At 38.5% G+C, this 17,521-nt stretch overlaps 1 protein-coding gene across 3 annotated transcripts in view; it reads left to right on the top strand.

The window, feature by feature from the left end:
• Window positions 1-10,903: 10,903 nt before the first annotated feature.
• LOC133569632 (leukocyte elastase inhibitor-like) overlaps window positions 10,904-17,521 on the top strand; it is a 51,692-nt gene continuing 45,074 nt past the window's right edge. Inside the window, exons 1-3 of one of the 3 annotated variants that reach the window (XM_061922109.1) lie at window positions 10,904-10,984; window positions 11,061-11,094; window positions 15,429-15,617. In XM_061922109.1, the coding sequence (XP_061778093.1) occupies window positions 15,441-15,617 (177 nt within the window). In that variant the 5' untranslated portion in view covers window positions 10,904-10,984; window positions 11,061-11,094; window positions 15,429-15,440. The other 2 variants (XM_061922111.1, XM_061922110.1) reach the window with 2 other exon arrangements.

Below are 17,521 nucleotides of genomic sequence, written 5' to 3' on the forward strand. Positions count from 1 at the left end.
TCAGCACACTACAGTCTGCGCAGTCCTTCAGCAGATGTTGTCTGTGCCTGCTGCTTTCCGGGTGTTGATGGTAGAGAGTCTTCTCTTTACGCTGGCGGCAGACAGTCACAGGGTCTGATCGTGTCGAGGGGGTGTAGTTTTCTGTGAGCGAGTATTGTTTTGTGCATTGAAACGTGCAAAGAAGCGGTTCAGGTTGTTGAGCAGAGAGGTGTCAATGTCGCAGCTCTGTGGCACGGGCTTGTAGTCCGTGATGGCCTGAATGCCCTGCTATAGGCTCCGTGCATCTCTGCTGTCCTTGAAGTGGGAGGTTATCTTCTTTGTGTGGTCCTGTTTTACTTTTCTGATGCCTCGGGACAGGTTGGCTCGCGCTGTTCTCAAGCCAGATCCATCTCCAGCTCTGAAGGCCTTATCTCTGGATCTCAGCAGCCTGTGGACCTCCACTGTCATCCATGGCTTCTGGTTGGCCCGAATGATAATATTCTTTGTTTGGGTCACATCATCCATGCACTTGGTAATGTAGGAGGTCACAGTGTCTGCGTACTCCTCAACGTCTGTGTTGTTATTGTGGGTGGCTGCTTTTTTGAACATTTCCCAGTCTGTTGTATCGAAGCAGTCTTGAAGAGCAGAAGAGGCCCCCTCTGGCCACACTCTTATCTGCTTCGGAACCGGTTTGGTGGTTTTCACTCTCTGTCTGTATGTTGGCGTTAGCATAACTGTGATGTGGTCAGAGAGGCCGATGTGGGGGAGGGGAGTGGCTTTGTAAAGTCCTTTGTGAGAAGTGTAAACCATGTCCAGGGGGTTATCCCCCCTGTTTGGGAAGTGAACATGCTGATGAAATTTCGGCAAATCAGTCTTGAGATCAGCATGATTAAAATCTCCGGCAAGAATGGAGAAACCATCTGGATGTGCTGTTTGTTGTTCACTAATGGCTTGGTACAGTTTATGAAGTGCAGCGTTTCTATCACTGTTGTTGCTAGTGGGAGGGATGTAAACAGCAAATAGTGGGATTGTGGTCATCTCCCTTGGCAGATAGAAAGGACGGCACTTCAAAATCATAAACTCCACCAGTGGTAAGCAGGTTTGTATACTACCGTGGCGTCCCGGCACCACGCATCACAGTTATAAACACGAGTCTTCCCTCCGTTTACTAGCGCCCTGTCTGCTCGGTAGAATGCTAGCTGCTTCAGTTGTACAGCAGAGTCGGGAATGTTGCCATTAAGCCTAAGTATACTAAAGTATATAGAACAGTTGAAGTTGATGGTTTTCATGTCACAGTTTTTAGTTTTTACTAATAAACCCGCCATCTTGGTTGTAGTCCAGAAGTATGAGTCATATCTGGCAGACATTTTAACATTGTAGTTTTTTTGGCATGTACAGCACCATGTTAGTTGTAGTCCAAGTTGTACCATGTGACTGCTTCAGGATGCGGTTCAGCCTAGCTGCCCGCTGGTACCATGTGGCTGTTTAAGGACGCGGTTCAGATTTGCCCGGAGATTAGACGACTCATAAACCGCCCAAGATCCATTGAAAATGTGTGCTTTTGAGACTTTTGGTCAGTTCGGAATATGGATAGAGGATAAAGATCATTTTTAAAATGCCGCTAGAATCAAAGAAGGACAACAAACTGAATCCAAACGACAAACTTGATTTAATTTAACAAATATTCAATTAATACCTTGTATTTGATGACGTCATCAGAATTTTGGTAGTACAATCATACAACTGTGGATCCACCTTTTATTCCACAAGATGTGGGTTCGATTGTCGGCAATGCCAGTTCTCAAATGTACTGATCACTGTAAACATTACATTTAATAAAGTAATGATTTCTGTATTATCTTTTTTAACCAGCTACAAAAAATCAATCACTGGATGATGGAAAAGTTTTGTCAAAAAAAAAAAAAAAAAGAATCGCCCAAGACGAAAAATAAAAATGTATTAAATCTCCTCTGTTCTATACATCTTCGTGTAGGTTACATTATATTGTCATCTTCCTCTTCAACCCATTTCCTCAAGGTGACAGAAAAATATTATACTTAGACTTAGACTTAGACAAACTTTAATGATCCACAAGGTAAATTGTTCCACACAGTAGCTCAGTGACAAAGGTTGGAAAGGGTAATGATGGAAAGGATTGTGTACACAAGGGCACAAAAACAGGGCGAAAACAAAAGGTGTAAAGTACATTAAAAATGTATGATAGTAGCAATATAAAATATAACATGTAATATTTATATATTAAGTATACACTATATATATTATATTTTGATATATTATCCATCCATCCATGTTTTACCTTGTATTCACTTCGGGGTTGCAGGGGGCACTGGAGCCTATCTCAGCTACAATTGGGCGGAAGGCGGCGTACACCCTGGACAAGTCGCCACCTCATCGCAGGGCCAACACGATAGACAGACAACATTCACTCTATTCTGGAATATTATATTATAGAATTATATAACCTATCATATGATTCTACCATGTTGCTAAATTTCAAACACACAATATATATACATACAGAATATAACACATAAAACATAGTGTATGATACTTTGTTGATTTACCTAGCAAAACCATTTTGTCAAACATTTATTGTGATTCATCGTCATTTCCAAGAGCCATAATAATCGCAACATTTCAATGCATCCCACATTATCCTCCACATCCCACCCCCCGGATTGTAAATAATGTAAATAATTCAATGTTTATCCTCTGATGATTAACTTGTGTGATAATTGTACTATGCTGAGAGTACATATTTGTACCATGAATTGATTTACAAGGACCTCGACTAAAACAAGTTGAAAAACTTATTCGGGTGTTACCATTTAGTGGTCAATTGTACGGAATATGTACTGTACTCTGCAAACTACTAATAAAAAGTTTCAATCAATCATCAATCAATGAATGAGGTTAAAGGCCTACTGAAACCCACTACTACCGACCACGCAGTCTGATAGTTTATACATCAATGATGAAATATTAACATTGCAACACATGCCAATACGACCGGTTTAATTTACTAAATTACAATTTAAAATTTCTCGCGGAGTTTCTTTTTGAAAAGAGTCGCGGAATGATGACCCGTGTGATGACGCGTGTTTGTGACGTTATTGGTTGGAGGGGACATATTAGCCCAGCACCACACACGGCTAAAAGTCGTCTCTTTTCATCGCATAATTACACTGTAATTTGGACATCTGTGTTGCTGAATCTTTTGCAATTTGTTCAATTAATAATGGAGACTATAAATAATAATGCTGTTGGTGGAAAGCGGTGGATTGCAGCTGCCTTTAGCACCGAAACACAGCCGGTGTTTCTTTGTTTGTTGTGAAGCTTTAACACAGAGCGGTCAAGCGAACATATTTCTCTACGTCAACCAGCAAGTTTTTGGATGGGAAAATTGTGATATTAAGTCAGCTCTTACCGGAGACTTCAGCGGATTATGTGACTTCCTCCTGCAGCTCAAAAAGGCAGCTGTGATCTTGGCTCCTGCATTGGCTTCTCTGAGAGACACTGGCGTTCACCGCAGCCAATCCACTCTTTCAATTATCCTAGTAAATGTGTCTAATTACATCTGAAACGGTCCCACTGCTGCCGCCTGGAGCCGTCGCTTTATCATTTTATTTATTTATGTATTAATTAATTTTGTGCTTTACTAACTTTCCTCATCCACAAATTTTCATCCTCGCTCAAATTGATGGGGAAATTGTCGCTTTCTCGGTCCAAATAGCTCTTACTGCTGGTGGCTCACATTATAAACAATGTGAGGATGTGAGGAGCCCTCACACCGGTGATGTCACGCGCACATCGTCTGCTACTTCCGGCACAGGCAAGGCTTTTTTATCAGCGACCAAAAGTTGCAAACTTTATCGTCAATGTTTTCTACTAAATCCTTTCAGCAAAAATATGGCAATATCGCGAAATGATCAAGTATGACACATAGAATGGACCAGAGGTGGGTAGTAACGCGCTACATTTACCCCGTTACATTTACTTGAGTGACTATTGAGATAAATTGTACTTCTACAAGTAGTTTTTATGCAATATACTTTTACTTTTACTTGAGTATATCTATAGAGAAGAAACGCTACTTTTACTCCGCTCCATTTATCTACATTCAGCTTGCTACTCGCTACTTTTTTTTTTATCGATCTGTTAATGTTTGTTTTGGTTAATGACAGAGGTTCAAAGTAGGATCTGCACATGCCTGCGTTTCACCAATCACATGCAGTCAAAGGTGACGTTGGACCAATCAAAGAGAGCCAGGCGGTCACATGACCCGACTTAAACAAGTTGAAAACGTATTTAGGTGTAACCATTTAGTGGTCAATTGTAAGGAATATGTGCTGTACTGTGCAATCTAATAATAAAAGTATCAATCAATCAATCAATCAAAAGTGTAAAGGAAAAAAGACACTTTTTATTTCAACCGTACTTCCCGTCAAAAGCCTAAAGACTGATCGCACAGTTCCTAACTTCACAATAAAAGTGCCGCTCCATTGCGCCTGCGCTAACAAAATAAGAGTCTCCGAAAGCCAGAGCAAACAAGCTAGCAAGTTAGGAGTTTGCCGACAATGTATTTATTGTAAAGTGCACACAAACGAATATGAAAGCTGGACAAATAGGATGCCAAAAACCAACGACTTTCATGTGGTATTACACAAAAAAGAGGAACTTTTTTTTCTCCTCCATTTGAAAAAGTGGACGTTATCAGCACTACTGTCTGATTCCAATCAATGCAAGTCATCAGAATCAGGTAATACACCAACTTATATTCTTGTCTTCATGAAAGATAGGAATCTATGTGTTAAACATGCATGTATATTCATTAAAACACCTTTAAAATGTCAACAAAAATGGCTAAATAAATAAATATAAATGATATACTGTATATAAAAATGTATATATATATATATATATATATATAAATATATATAAAATAAATAAATATAAATATAAATCATATACTGCATATATAAATGTATATATATATATATATATATATATATATATATATATATATATATATATATATATATATATATATATATATATATATATATATATATATATATATATGATATGTGTGTGTATGTATATGTATATATGAGGTAGATCACCTCGACTTGGTAATTTATTAAGTAATTAATTAACGTTGAAAAACTTATTGGGGTGTTACCATTTAGTGGTCAATTGTACAGAATATGTACTGTACTGTGCAATCTACTAATAACAGTTTTAATCAAACAATCAATCAATCAATGAATGCCTATTGAGCCTATGGTGCTGTTAAGTTATTGTGGCTCAATATGCCTTATTTTTTTATTTTAATGTACTATTATTTAAAATATATTATTGTTTTAGTTGCTTAAGAGATATTCATGGCTCTGAATTTGCTCATTGCTATTTTTATGTTTATGTGCATTATTTGTTGCCGTAATCAGGTTACTCATCAGTTACTCAGTACTTGAGTAGTTTTTTCACAACATACTTTTTACTTTTACTCAAGTAAATATTTGGGTGACTACTCCTTACTTTTACTTGAGTAATAAATCTCTAAAGTAACAGTACTCTTACTTGAGTACAATTTCTGGCTACTCTACCCACCTCTGGAATGGACCTGCTATCCCCGTTTGAATAAAGAAAATCTCATTTCAGTAGGCTTTTAAGATGCAGCTGTTTGTAATTACACATTGGACAAACTGGTGGAGTCTTGTGAAAAAGTATGCATTGGAGCTTTTGGGAATTATGTAGCCAATTGGCTGAAGTGCTTCAAAGCCTCATGAGGCTATATCTGGCCATCAAGGCATGAACAGTCACTCACTCTTAAAGGAACCACCTGTAGACAAAAGATGATTTGATGGATATAGACAGATAACACAGAGATGAGAGGATCATTTTTCGGCCCATCATTACCATTCAGGGTTCTAACGCTCATGTGTGGGTGCAATGCACTCCGGCTACAACAATGCCAACCAATGAGATACAACAGTGATAGTCAAGGGGCAGAAGTAGCTAATAAGAGCCAAGGGGCAGAGTGGTGTGTGTGTGTGTGTGTGTGTGTGTGTGTGTGTGTGTGTGTGTGTGTGTGTGTGTGTGTGTGTGTGCGTGTGTGTGTGTTTGGTAGGAAAAAAAATACTGAAAAAAAAAAGTCGCCATGGCCCTTGGCTCTCATTGGCTTCCTCTGCCCCTTGACTATCACTGTTCCCTCTCATTGGTTGGCATTGTTGTGGCCAGAGTGGCACCCACCCAGAGTTTGAACACTGAGTGGGAATGACGGGCCAAATAATGACAATCTGAAGATACCCCTTCCCCTTACAAGTTTTTCCTAATTGAAATTAACTTTGAAATTATCGCATATCCACTGAGGGTGCGCTGGATTTCTGCCTCAGCAAAATTGATGTTACTATGACTCTGCATTGGCATTGTGTTAATTGCGACACTGTAAAGTTGAGAGCCACATCAAGACACATGACCAATACCAACCCATTGGAAATTTTACTTTAAAACAGGCCTGGGCATTTATTTTCAACTCAGGGGTCAGATTTAGAGAAAATAAACGTGTCTGGGGCCCGGTAAATACAATTCAAAGAAAACTAATACAAAACCTCACAATAAAGTCTGATTGAATGCTAAACATGTTATGTCAGACCGCCTCAAAAACGGAATGGAATTGTATTTTTTCTATGAACGATAAAACCCTAAATATTGAGAACATATGGATGTCACAACCCCTTTTAATCCACACTTACTATCAAGCCAAATGCAGCAAAAATGCAACAAACACAGCAAAATATGAACATGAAGGGTAAAAAAAAACAAAAAACATCTACAACAGGGATGTCAAACTCATTTTAGATCAGGGGCCATATGGAGAAAAATCTACTCCCAAGTGGGCTGGACTGGTAAAATCCCTGCACGATAACATAAAAATAAAGACACCTTCAGATTGTTTTCTGTGTTTAAAAATAGAAGAAGCACATTCTGAAAATGTACAAATCATAATGTTGTTGTTTTTTTACACTTACATGTTGCGGTTAATAGTATTCTATCTTTATTTGCCGTTATTTATATTTTCTGAACGAATGATGTGATAATGTTCATCAGTCAACTCAATGGTGTTCATTTTCAATCAATCAAGATAAAAAAATATCAAAATCAAATTACAGTATGCCATGTATGTGGTGTGATCATTTTCCTCGATTGATGTACTCACATCATGTGGTTTATTTTGTACATACGTACCATCATCTACAGCAGTGGTTCTCAAATGGGGGTACGCGTACCCCTGGGGGTACTTGAAGGTATGCCAAGGGGTACCTGAGATTTTTTTTTAAATATTCTAAAAATAGCAACAATTCAAAAATCCTTTATAAATATATTGATTGAATAATACTTGTTTGTGTTTATTTTTAGTAACTTTTTATATCTTTTTTTCCAAATAATTAAAGAAAGACCTCTACAAATGAGCAATATTTTGCACTGTTATACAATTTAATGAATCCAAAACTGATGACATAGTGCTGTATTTTACTTGTTTTTCTGTTTTTTTTTCAACCAAAAATGCTTTGCTCTGGTTAGGGGGTACTTGAAATAAAAAAAAATGTTCACAGGGGGTACATCACTGAAAAAAGGTTGAGAACCACTGATCTACAGCAGGGGTCGGCAAATTTTACCACTCAAAGAGCCATTTGACCTGTTTCACAAAATAAAGAAAACTATGGGAGCCACAAGACTCTTGAAATTTAAAATGAAATAACACTCGTACAAAGTTTTTTTTTTGCTTTGTGGTATGTATTAACCAGGGGTCTCAGACATACGGCCCGCACATTAATATGAAAATTGTATATTAGTGCGGTTCGTGAGTTTTATTTGAATGCCGCTTGACAACATCACATTTGCCAACCATCTCATTTTTTCCGTGAGACTACCGAATTTCAGAGCAATTATTCTCTCGACTGTCTGCTGGTTTTCACCCAATCAACAATAATAAGGGCGTGCTATGATGACACGCCCTTATTAGCGCCCTCTACAACCGTAACAAACACCTTACCAGCCCTTTCACATGTTGTATGAGGCTTCTGCAGACACACGTAAGCGACTGCAAGGCATACTTGCTCAACAGCCATACAGGTTACACTGAGGGTTGTGATATAAACAACATTAGCACTCTTTCTAATATGCGCCACACTGTGAACCCACACCAAACCAAAATTACAAACACATTTCGGAAGAACTTCCGCACCGTAACATAACATAGATAGATAGATAGATAGATAGTACTTTATTTATTCCGTCAGGAGAGTTCCTTCAGGAAAATTACAATTTTCAGCACAATCCCATTCAAGATCAGACAAACATTACAGGGAGACAGAACAGGATCTCTGCCGGCTTCCAGCGCCCCTTACAAAAAAGATGACATACAGGTAAACAAAAAATAGAAGATTAAAATAAAATTAAAAAATCGGTCTTAGCCTAGGCCCTGGAGTGGGGGTGCAGACTGAGGCCAAGGGAAAAAAAACTTAAAAAAAAAAAAACAATAACATAACATAACAAATACCCAGAATCCCATTCATCCCTAACTTTCCCGGGCTACATCATACACCCCCGCTACCACCAAACCACGCCCCCCCAACCCCGCCCACCTCAACCGACGCACGGGGGGGTTAGTGGCGGTTCAAACCCCGGCCGAGTCATACCAAAGACAATAAAAATGGGACGCATTAACTCCCTGCTTGGCACTCAGCATCAAGGGTTGGAATTGTGGGTTAAATCACCAAAAACGATTTCCGGGCGCGGCACCGCTGCTGCCCACTTCTCCCCTCACCTTCCAGGGGGTGATCAAGGGTGATGGGTCGAATGCAGAGAATAATTTCGCCACAGCAAGAGTGTGTGTGACAATCATTGGTACTTTAACTTTAACTTTATTCATCAAGCAACAAATAATTTAACTTAATATATGCAGGACTACAGAAATATACATAACACCGGGGCGGTATAGCTAGGTTGGTAGAGTGGCCGTGCCGGCAACTTGAGGGTTCCAGGTTCGATCCCCACTTCCGTCATCCTTGGGCAACACACTTTACCAAACCTGCTCTCTGTGCCAACCACACTGGTTTAAATGTGACTTAAATATTGGGTTTAACTATGTAAAAGCGCTTTGAGTCACTGGAGAAAAGCGCTATATAAATATAATTCACTTTACTTCACACTTCACTTCAAAAATGGCTGCCACAGGTAAGGTTAAATAAACTCTGCTTCTTCCTACTCTTTTTTGGATTTATTGTAACGACAAAATGAAAATATTTGAAATGTGTATCATATCGTAACTGTTTGCATGTTCAAAATAAACCTAAACAACAACAACCGTACTGTTCGGTTTGCCTTAGAAGACGTTTCGCCTCGTCCAATCAGAGTAGGTGTAAACCAGGGGTCTCAAACTCAATTTAATCTGGGGGCCACTGGATGCAGAAACTGGGTAAGGCTGGGCCGTAAGAAAAGTTTCCTTAAAAACAATCTAATATGCACTTTTTGATAAATTATTTTTCTTTGAATGGCTTTCCCATCCTAGCAACTTACTTGCCGATTCTCGCGATTTTTCCAGGACACACCCAAACACCCGTACCCCTCCTGGCCAACATTCTGCCGGCCCTTAGGGCATATTGTGATGGCACTACCTTTGATGTTCTCTACAAACCAACGTCACGTCTGCTGTTCCACCATACAAACAGTGTGCAGACCCTGTCACATATAGTTTGCGGCTTCTGCAGACCCAAGGAAGTGAGTGCAAGACATACTTATTCAACAGCCATACAGGTCACACTGAGGGTGGCCGTATAAACAACTTTATCATTGTTACAAATATGCGCCACACTGTGAACCCACACCAAACAAGATTGACAAACACATTTTGGGAGAACATCCAAAACACAACATAAACACAACAGAACAAATATCCAGAACCCAATGCAGCCCTAACTCTTCCGGGCTACAGTTGGGGGCTGGGTTTGGGGGTGGGGATTTATTGTAGCCCGGTACAGTTAGGGATGCATGGGATTCTGGGTATTTGTTCTGTTGTGTTTATGTTGTGTTACGATGCGGATGTTCCCCCAAAATGTGTTCGTCATTCTTGTTTGGTGTGGGTTCACATTGTGGCACATATTTATAACAATGTTAAAATTGTTTATACAGCCACTCTCAGTGTGACCTGTGTGGCTGTTGATCAACTATGTCTTGCAGTCGCTTACTGCGTCTGTTTACACCGACTACAACATGTGGCTGGGCTGGCACGCTGTTGGTACAGGTTGAGGAGGACGCTTAAGGCAGTGCCTCCACGTTACCCTTTTAATATTGTGTGTTTGAGACCCCTGGTCTAAACCAATCTAAGTCTATGAGCATGAACTGATGAAGCCTACTTGGATGAGAGGCAGAACGTCTTCTATGAAATACTGAACAGTCCAGCTGCAGTGGATTAAATTCCCTTAAAAGACAATGATGATCCTTTTTATTTCCACAGGAACACATGAGAAGTGCCATGATTGGCAACCAGGGATGGGCAAGTCCTGACTCCTGATTGGCAAGCAGGGACAGGGAGGGAGAGGCATCGCTCAGGCTAGAAGTGAAGTGGCAAAAAATGGGAGCAAAACGGAAAGAGGAAACAATGAAAAAAGAGCGCTGGAACAGAAACAGTACCAAAAACAGGAAAATATTAAACATAAATATAGGTTTTTACACTTGTATGAATTTCAAGACGCTGAATATTACAAAAGAATGATTGAAAACATGAAAATAATGTCTAACTGTATTTATAAAGGCTGTTTTTGACCTTTTACATGAAGAATAAAAAATGTACAAAAAAATTAAATAATACGGACCACACCCACTTGCACAATTGTAGGAATGTGTGTGTGTGTCTGCGTGTGTCTGTGTGTGTGCGTGTGATTGCACCAACAGGATTGATCAGTGTTTTCTCACGCTGCAGGTAAGCTCAAAGGTGTGTCAGCATGCAAAATGCAGCATTATTAAATTAGTCACGGCACATTTTTCTTTTCATTCAGACGTCCACTCATCACTTCTTCACATCTTCATCCTGTAAGTCCAACTTGTGTTTTCTTTCCACTTCTTCAGCAGACTTGTTGGCCTGTCAGTCCTCATCAGTTCTTTCATTGCCTTCTTTTTGTCAAAGTTCTTGTCTTCTTGCTTAATAGTTATTTCTTTGATTTTTTTTTTTCACTAAGTTTTCTTGGTCTGCTGAAGTTTATTTTTGTGTTTGCAGTCGTAGATTCTCTTAATGTCTCTTGTGTCTGCATGCCATCCTCGGTAGCATTGCAATGAGTTACTTGGAATCCATACCGGTAATCAACGGTAGCAATTTTCGGTATTTTTGAGTGTGTCCATATGTTAATAAAAGTGAACTGTTAACACTATGTTTATGTTACATTTAGCAGTGAGCTGACAATAATAACTGTGTTGTCCAGTTGTTATGTTTAGTTGCGTTATACTTCTAAGTATAATTTGCAAGTATGCTTTGTCCTCGGTGTGTTGCTGTAGTCAAACAGTAGTAGTCTTTGGCATTGAGTTGAATTTAAATTCATCCACCCACCCATTTTCTATAACAATTATCCTCGTTAAGTCACGGGTAACCTGGAGAGTATTCTAGCTGACTTGGTACTAGAGGCGTGGTACATCCTAGACAGGTCGCCAGGTAATCACAGAGCACATACAGACACACAATTATTCACACTCACATTTATACTTACGGACAAGTAAGAAACTTCAATTGACCTAACAAATTCAGCAGTCAAAATTTACATAAAAAAAGTACTAAATTCATTATTCATCCCTACTGCCAAGTAAGTGAAGATCTTTGTTTGATTGTGATGTCATCTTCTGGCTGCTGACCAACTTTCACTTCATTTATTTTGTCATTATTACTGTAACTATATTAGATTATCTGTCCTGTTGGTCCTAGAAGATGAGGATTTTTGTTAGACTGTCTTACAACTGCTTTATATTGCTTGTATATATCCAAAACCACTCTGCTTTATACTTAACAGTCTGCTCTACTTTGATTATGACTGGGTTTCAGGAAAAGGATGAGCAGAAGGGTTAAAGGACACTTACCTGGTCAAACACCTGTTTTGTTGGTGAACTACCTTGACCAAGACAGTGCTGCTTTGGTTGGTCTAAGACTTAGACCAGGGTTTGGTAACCTTTTTGGCTGAGAGAGCCATGAAAGTTTTAAAATGTATTTCCGTGAGAGCCATATAATATTTTTTTAACACTGAATACAACTAACTGCGTGCATTTTTAAGTAAGACCAACATGTTTTGAGTATAAGTCTAGTATTCTTTTTAATAACACTTCTTACCATTTATACGACTTCTTGAACAGGTGCGGTAGGAAACGGATGGACGGATTAAAATGTATGAGAATGTTTTATATTTTGAATGTTGTTTTTAACACTGCGATTACCAGTGGAATTATTCATTACTTATCGTGTTAAACAATGTCAGCTAATATTTATCTGATAGCCAGATGCAGTCATCAAAAGAGCCACATCAGGCTCTAGAGCCGTACGTTCCCTACCCCTGCCTTAGACCAACCAAAGCAACACTTGGACACTAAGTGCCCTTGATAGCATAGAGCAATGCTTTATTAATCCAGTTTCTTCATTCATTTTCCACAATTTCATTCTCAGTTCTTTGTGTTTTGTCGAAGTTAAGAAAACAAATATTTTGGTCAAATTCATGTTCTTCTCAAGGATCAGGAATGCAAACTGGTCCAATGTGTACCTGGTCTGAAGCCACACTTGCTCTTTACCTGAGCTCTTAGTCTTCTTTTTAGTATTTGTTCAGAGAACTTTTCAATGTGACTCATTTAATAGATATATCTGTAATTATTACACAAAACTTCAATAACCTCCTGGTTATTGGCTCCTCTATAACTTCAGAAGATGAGCGATTTGTAGACTTCCTGTAGACTTTGCACGTCTCTCATTTCTTGACCCACTTTTGGTAATTCCTGAAAGAATTCTATGAAGTAATTTCTTCTGCTTTTACAGAATTTAGACATACCGTAATTTCCAGTCTATAAGTGTTACTTTTTACCCAGACTTTGTAACGTGCGTTTTATATAAAGATGCACCTAGTTTTTGGATTGTCCAGGTTCACAAGCTTCAAATCCCGCCAATAAATAGCCTTGCCACATCAGACCAATAAAATTGTTCACATTAAACTAAACGCACTGTGAACTTACATTAATGTTGTCTTTCTCTCCTGGATTGTTGTCTATGACTATGTTTGCACTGGAGGCCAAAGTGGCCCGAATCTGATTTTTTTCGATATCTGAATTTTTCCAGCTCACTGCTTATACCGCAAGTAAAATGTGATTTTTATCTGATTCTATTGTAAATGCACAAATTAATTATGCAGATTTAATAGCTTGTAAATTGTTTTAACAATAGAATCCTTGATAAAAAAGTGATGAGTGATGAAGTAATTTCCTAATTTTTACAGATATTGTCAAATATAACATGCATTAGTATTTCAATACATCCAGGAGGATGACATTAGTGTTGTTTGATCAATAAAAAGTTGATATATTGTTAAACGTCAGTAGATAAGAAACACACATTGGTTCTAAATAGACTGTTGACGTGCGCTTTGTTAAAGGCCTACTGAAATTAGATTTTCTTATTTAAACGGGGATAGCAGGTCCATTCTATGTGTCATACTTGATCATTTCGCGATATTGCCATATTTTTGCTGAAAAGATTTTGTAGAGAACATCCACGATAAAGTTCGCAAATTTCGGTGCAAAGAGAAATGCCCTGCCTCTGCCGGAAGTCGCAGACGATGACGTCACATGTTTGATGGCTCCTCACATATTCACATTGTTTTTAATGGGAGCCTCCAACAAAAAGTGCTATTCGGAACGAGAAAACGACAATTTCCCCATTAATTTCAGTGAGGATGAAAGATTTGTGTTTGAGAATATTGATAGCGACGGACTAGAAAAAAAAAAAAAACGCGATTGCATTGGGACGAATTCCGATGTTTTTAAACACATTTAGTAGGATCATTCTGGGAAATCCCTTATATTTCTATTGTGTTGCTAGTGTTTTAGTGAGTTTAATATTACCTGATAGTCGGAAGGGTGTCTCCAAGGGTGTGTTGGACAGCTATGTACGGCAGCTATGGACGGCACAAGCTCAGCTTTTCTCCGGTAACAACTGACTTTTTAACCACAATTTTCTCACCGAAACCTGCTGGTTGACATTACGTAGGATCCATGTTCGCTTGACCGCGCTCTGATCCATAGGAAAGTTTCACCTCCAGGAATTTTAAACAAAGAATCACCGTGTGTTTGTGTGGATAAAGGCTAAAACTTCCCAACTCCATATTTCTACTGTGACTTCTCCAATATTAATTGAACAAATTGCAAAAGATTCAGCAACACAGATCTCCAAAAAACTGTATAATTAGATTCAGCAACACAGATGTCCAAAATACTGTGTTATGCCGTTAAAGCAGACGACTTTTAGCTGTGTGTGTGCGCAGTGCTCATACTTCCTAAAACCCCGTGACGTCTTGCGTACACGTCATCATTACACAACGTTTCCAAGACGAAACTCCCAGGAAATTTAAAATTGTAATTTCAGTAAACTAAAAAGGCCGTATTGGCATGTGTTGCAATGTTAATATTTCATCATTGATGAATAAACTATCAGACTGCGTGGTGGGTAGTAGTGGGTTTCAGTAGGCCTTTAAAGATCAACCAAATTTTTCAGTACATGCGCATAGTTTGCAGGGATTGGTTGAATTTCAGTGATTTGGCATGATAGCAAAATCGTTGAGGGACTGTATATAGAACACTATAAGTTGATGGTTTTCATGTCACAGTCATGTCATTATCGCTATCGCAGGATATGGTTGCGTCAAGTCAACCTAGTTCATTTCCAAAAGTGTTTTTTTTTTGCCATTATAGATAATTTTAAATCAAGTGTAATGATTAATAGTGTTTGTAATTTTACAATCCAACTGTTCCTACTATATCTATTGAATAGATTTATATAAGAAAAACAAAGCCAGCAAAGATTTTGAAATGGTTATGTGACCACAACTTAATATTCCCCAAAATAGTTGTATGTCAAATAAGCTAGCACATTTCCAAAAGCTTTTTTGTTAGAATTAGAGTCCAATTTAAAGTAATGCTTCAACAGAATCTCAACACTTAGAAATGAGTCACATTGGTGATGGCCCTTTCTGTAGTGGGCGCCAAATGGATGAAGGGGAATATAGATTCCTATTTGTTACAATTGAACAATTGCAGGTACACGTGTTGGTATTGTTTTCAGTACTGACAATACTTGTTAATAATAATGATTAATAAACGTGTGTTGAATGAAGTTTATTTTCTTTCAGATAGACATCATTATGGCCTCAGGACTCTCTCCAACCGAAGCCAACGGGGTTTTCTCTTTGGCTTTGTTTCAAAAGCTGAGTGAGGAGGGCAAGTCTGCAAATGTCTTCTTCTCGCCATTTAGCATTTCTTCAGCGTTAGCCATGGCTATGTTGGGTGCCAGAGCAAACACATCCGCCCAAATGTCGCAGGTAACACATGCTCATCAGCAAACATTCAAGGACTGACTGAAAGTATTTCATATCGACAATTTTACTAGCTGACTTGATGTCTAAGAGAGAAAAAAATAATGAGATACATTTTTTTTAAAATACATCACCAACACTTAAAATTTACTAAAATTAACTTTGAACAACTTTTTGACGTTCATAAGCGACGTACAGGAAACATCCAGGAGTGCTTGTCAAGTGACTATCCAAGTGTTACCGCCATGCATTGTCTTTATCAGTTTAATGTCTTGTTAGATGTGCATCCTTTAACCTGCGTGTATGTTCTGGGTTGTCTTCTTTATTTTACTTTGTGAGGAAAGGACTCAAACTGCAACCAGCTACTGGTTGCTCTTTTAATGACAACAGCATTATAGATGTATCTGTACACGTAAACAAAAGACAATAAGGCTCTGTAACATGCAGTCTCCTCCACACAGCACAGAGGTTTCAAGCTCCTCCTCTCAGCAAGTCTGGCGCGAATTGACATAAATGACTAGTAAAGCTCTTATTAAGAACAAAAATACTTTTAAATACATGTCAGATCAATTATAGTGAACATACCGCATGTTTTGGACTATAAGGCGCTCTTAAAATCCTTTAAAAAAAATTTTTTAATCGACAGTGTGCATTTTAATACGGTGCGCCTAATGTACGGAGTAATTCTAGTTGTGCTTACTGACCTCAAAACTATTTTATTTGGTAAATGGTGTAGTGATATGTGTGACCAGTAGACAGCAGTCACACATAAGAGATACGTGTAGACTACAAGATGACGCCAGCAAGCAACACAAAAATGTTGATATTTCATTGAGAATATAAAACCTAACTTACAGCGCTCAAAAATCTGTCAAAATGCTTTCGAACAACTTTGGTAAGCTATGAAGCCGCACCGCTTGATGGATTGTCGGCGCGTTACGGCTTCGTAGTCAGACATACTGCGCTTCAACATACGTTTTTTTTTTATTGTGTGTGTATAAGGACCGCAAAATGGCACCTATTAACAGACATTATCTGGCATTTCGTTTCGCAATATTGTGCAAAACCAACTTTCCTTACCTTCTGTATTTGGGATCTGTATGATTTTTGAAAACTTGCGCAAGTCTGTCATTGTAGTCCATGCCGACAACGTAGTCGATAAGGTCCTTCTTTTTCTCTATCCTCTTGTTCTGGGGCATTCATCCTCCGCCGTTGCCATTTCTAATATAAAGTAGCGTACAGTTCTAAGTTATATATATCAGTAGACTTACTATGGGAGCACTAAAAACTACCAGTGTAGTGAGTTGGAGCGTTCCGGTCGGACATTTTTTCTCGGTACACTTTTCCGGCGTTGTTGTTGCACTAGTGAGCCACGGATGAGAAGATGCTGCTCTGTAGTGTAGACCACAAGATCGTGTTTTAAATGTAGGACAAAAAATCATAATATGACCCCTTTAATGTGCTTATAATGTTGTGTATGAAAATAAATCTGAATAGACCCGCTCATCAACAGTGCGCCTTATAATCCTGTGCGTCCTATGATCCGAAAATTATGGTAATGCCCATAGCTGTACACAAAAACAAAAGTCCATAAGGCTCGTATCATGCAGTCTCCTCCACAACATAAACCATGTAAACAAGGTTTATGTCGTCCAAAAACTGAAATAAATGTTAAAAAGTGACAAGCAAAATATTACATTATCTCCTCTCAGCGAGTCTGGCATGAACTGAGGAAGCACAGGAAGGACCTGCGACTTCTTTAAGTGACAGTACAGGTATCGACACTTTTGTCTGAATACAACATACAGGTATGAATATTGAAAATAAAACATCTTAACCATATATTAAACATTGATGATTTGGTGACATTTCATCAGTGCCAATAGAAATATAATTTCAACCTGGTTACA

This window comes from Nerophis ophidion, linkage group LG15, assembly GCF_033978795.1.
Source record: "Nerophis ophidion isolate RoL-2023_Sa linkage group LG15, RoL_Noph_v1.0, whole genome shotgun sequence".
NCBI lineage: Eukaryota > Metazoa > Chordata > Actinopteri > Syngnathiformes > Syngnathidae > Nerophis > Nerophis ophidion.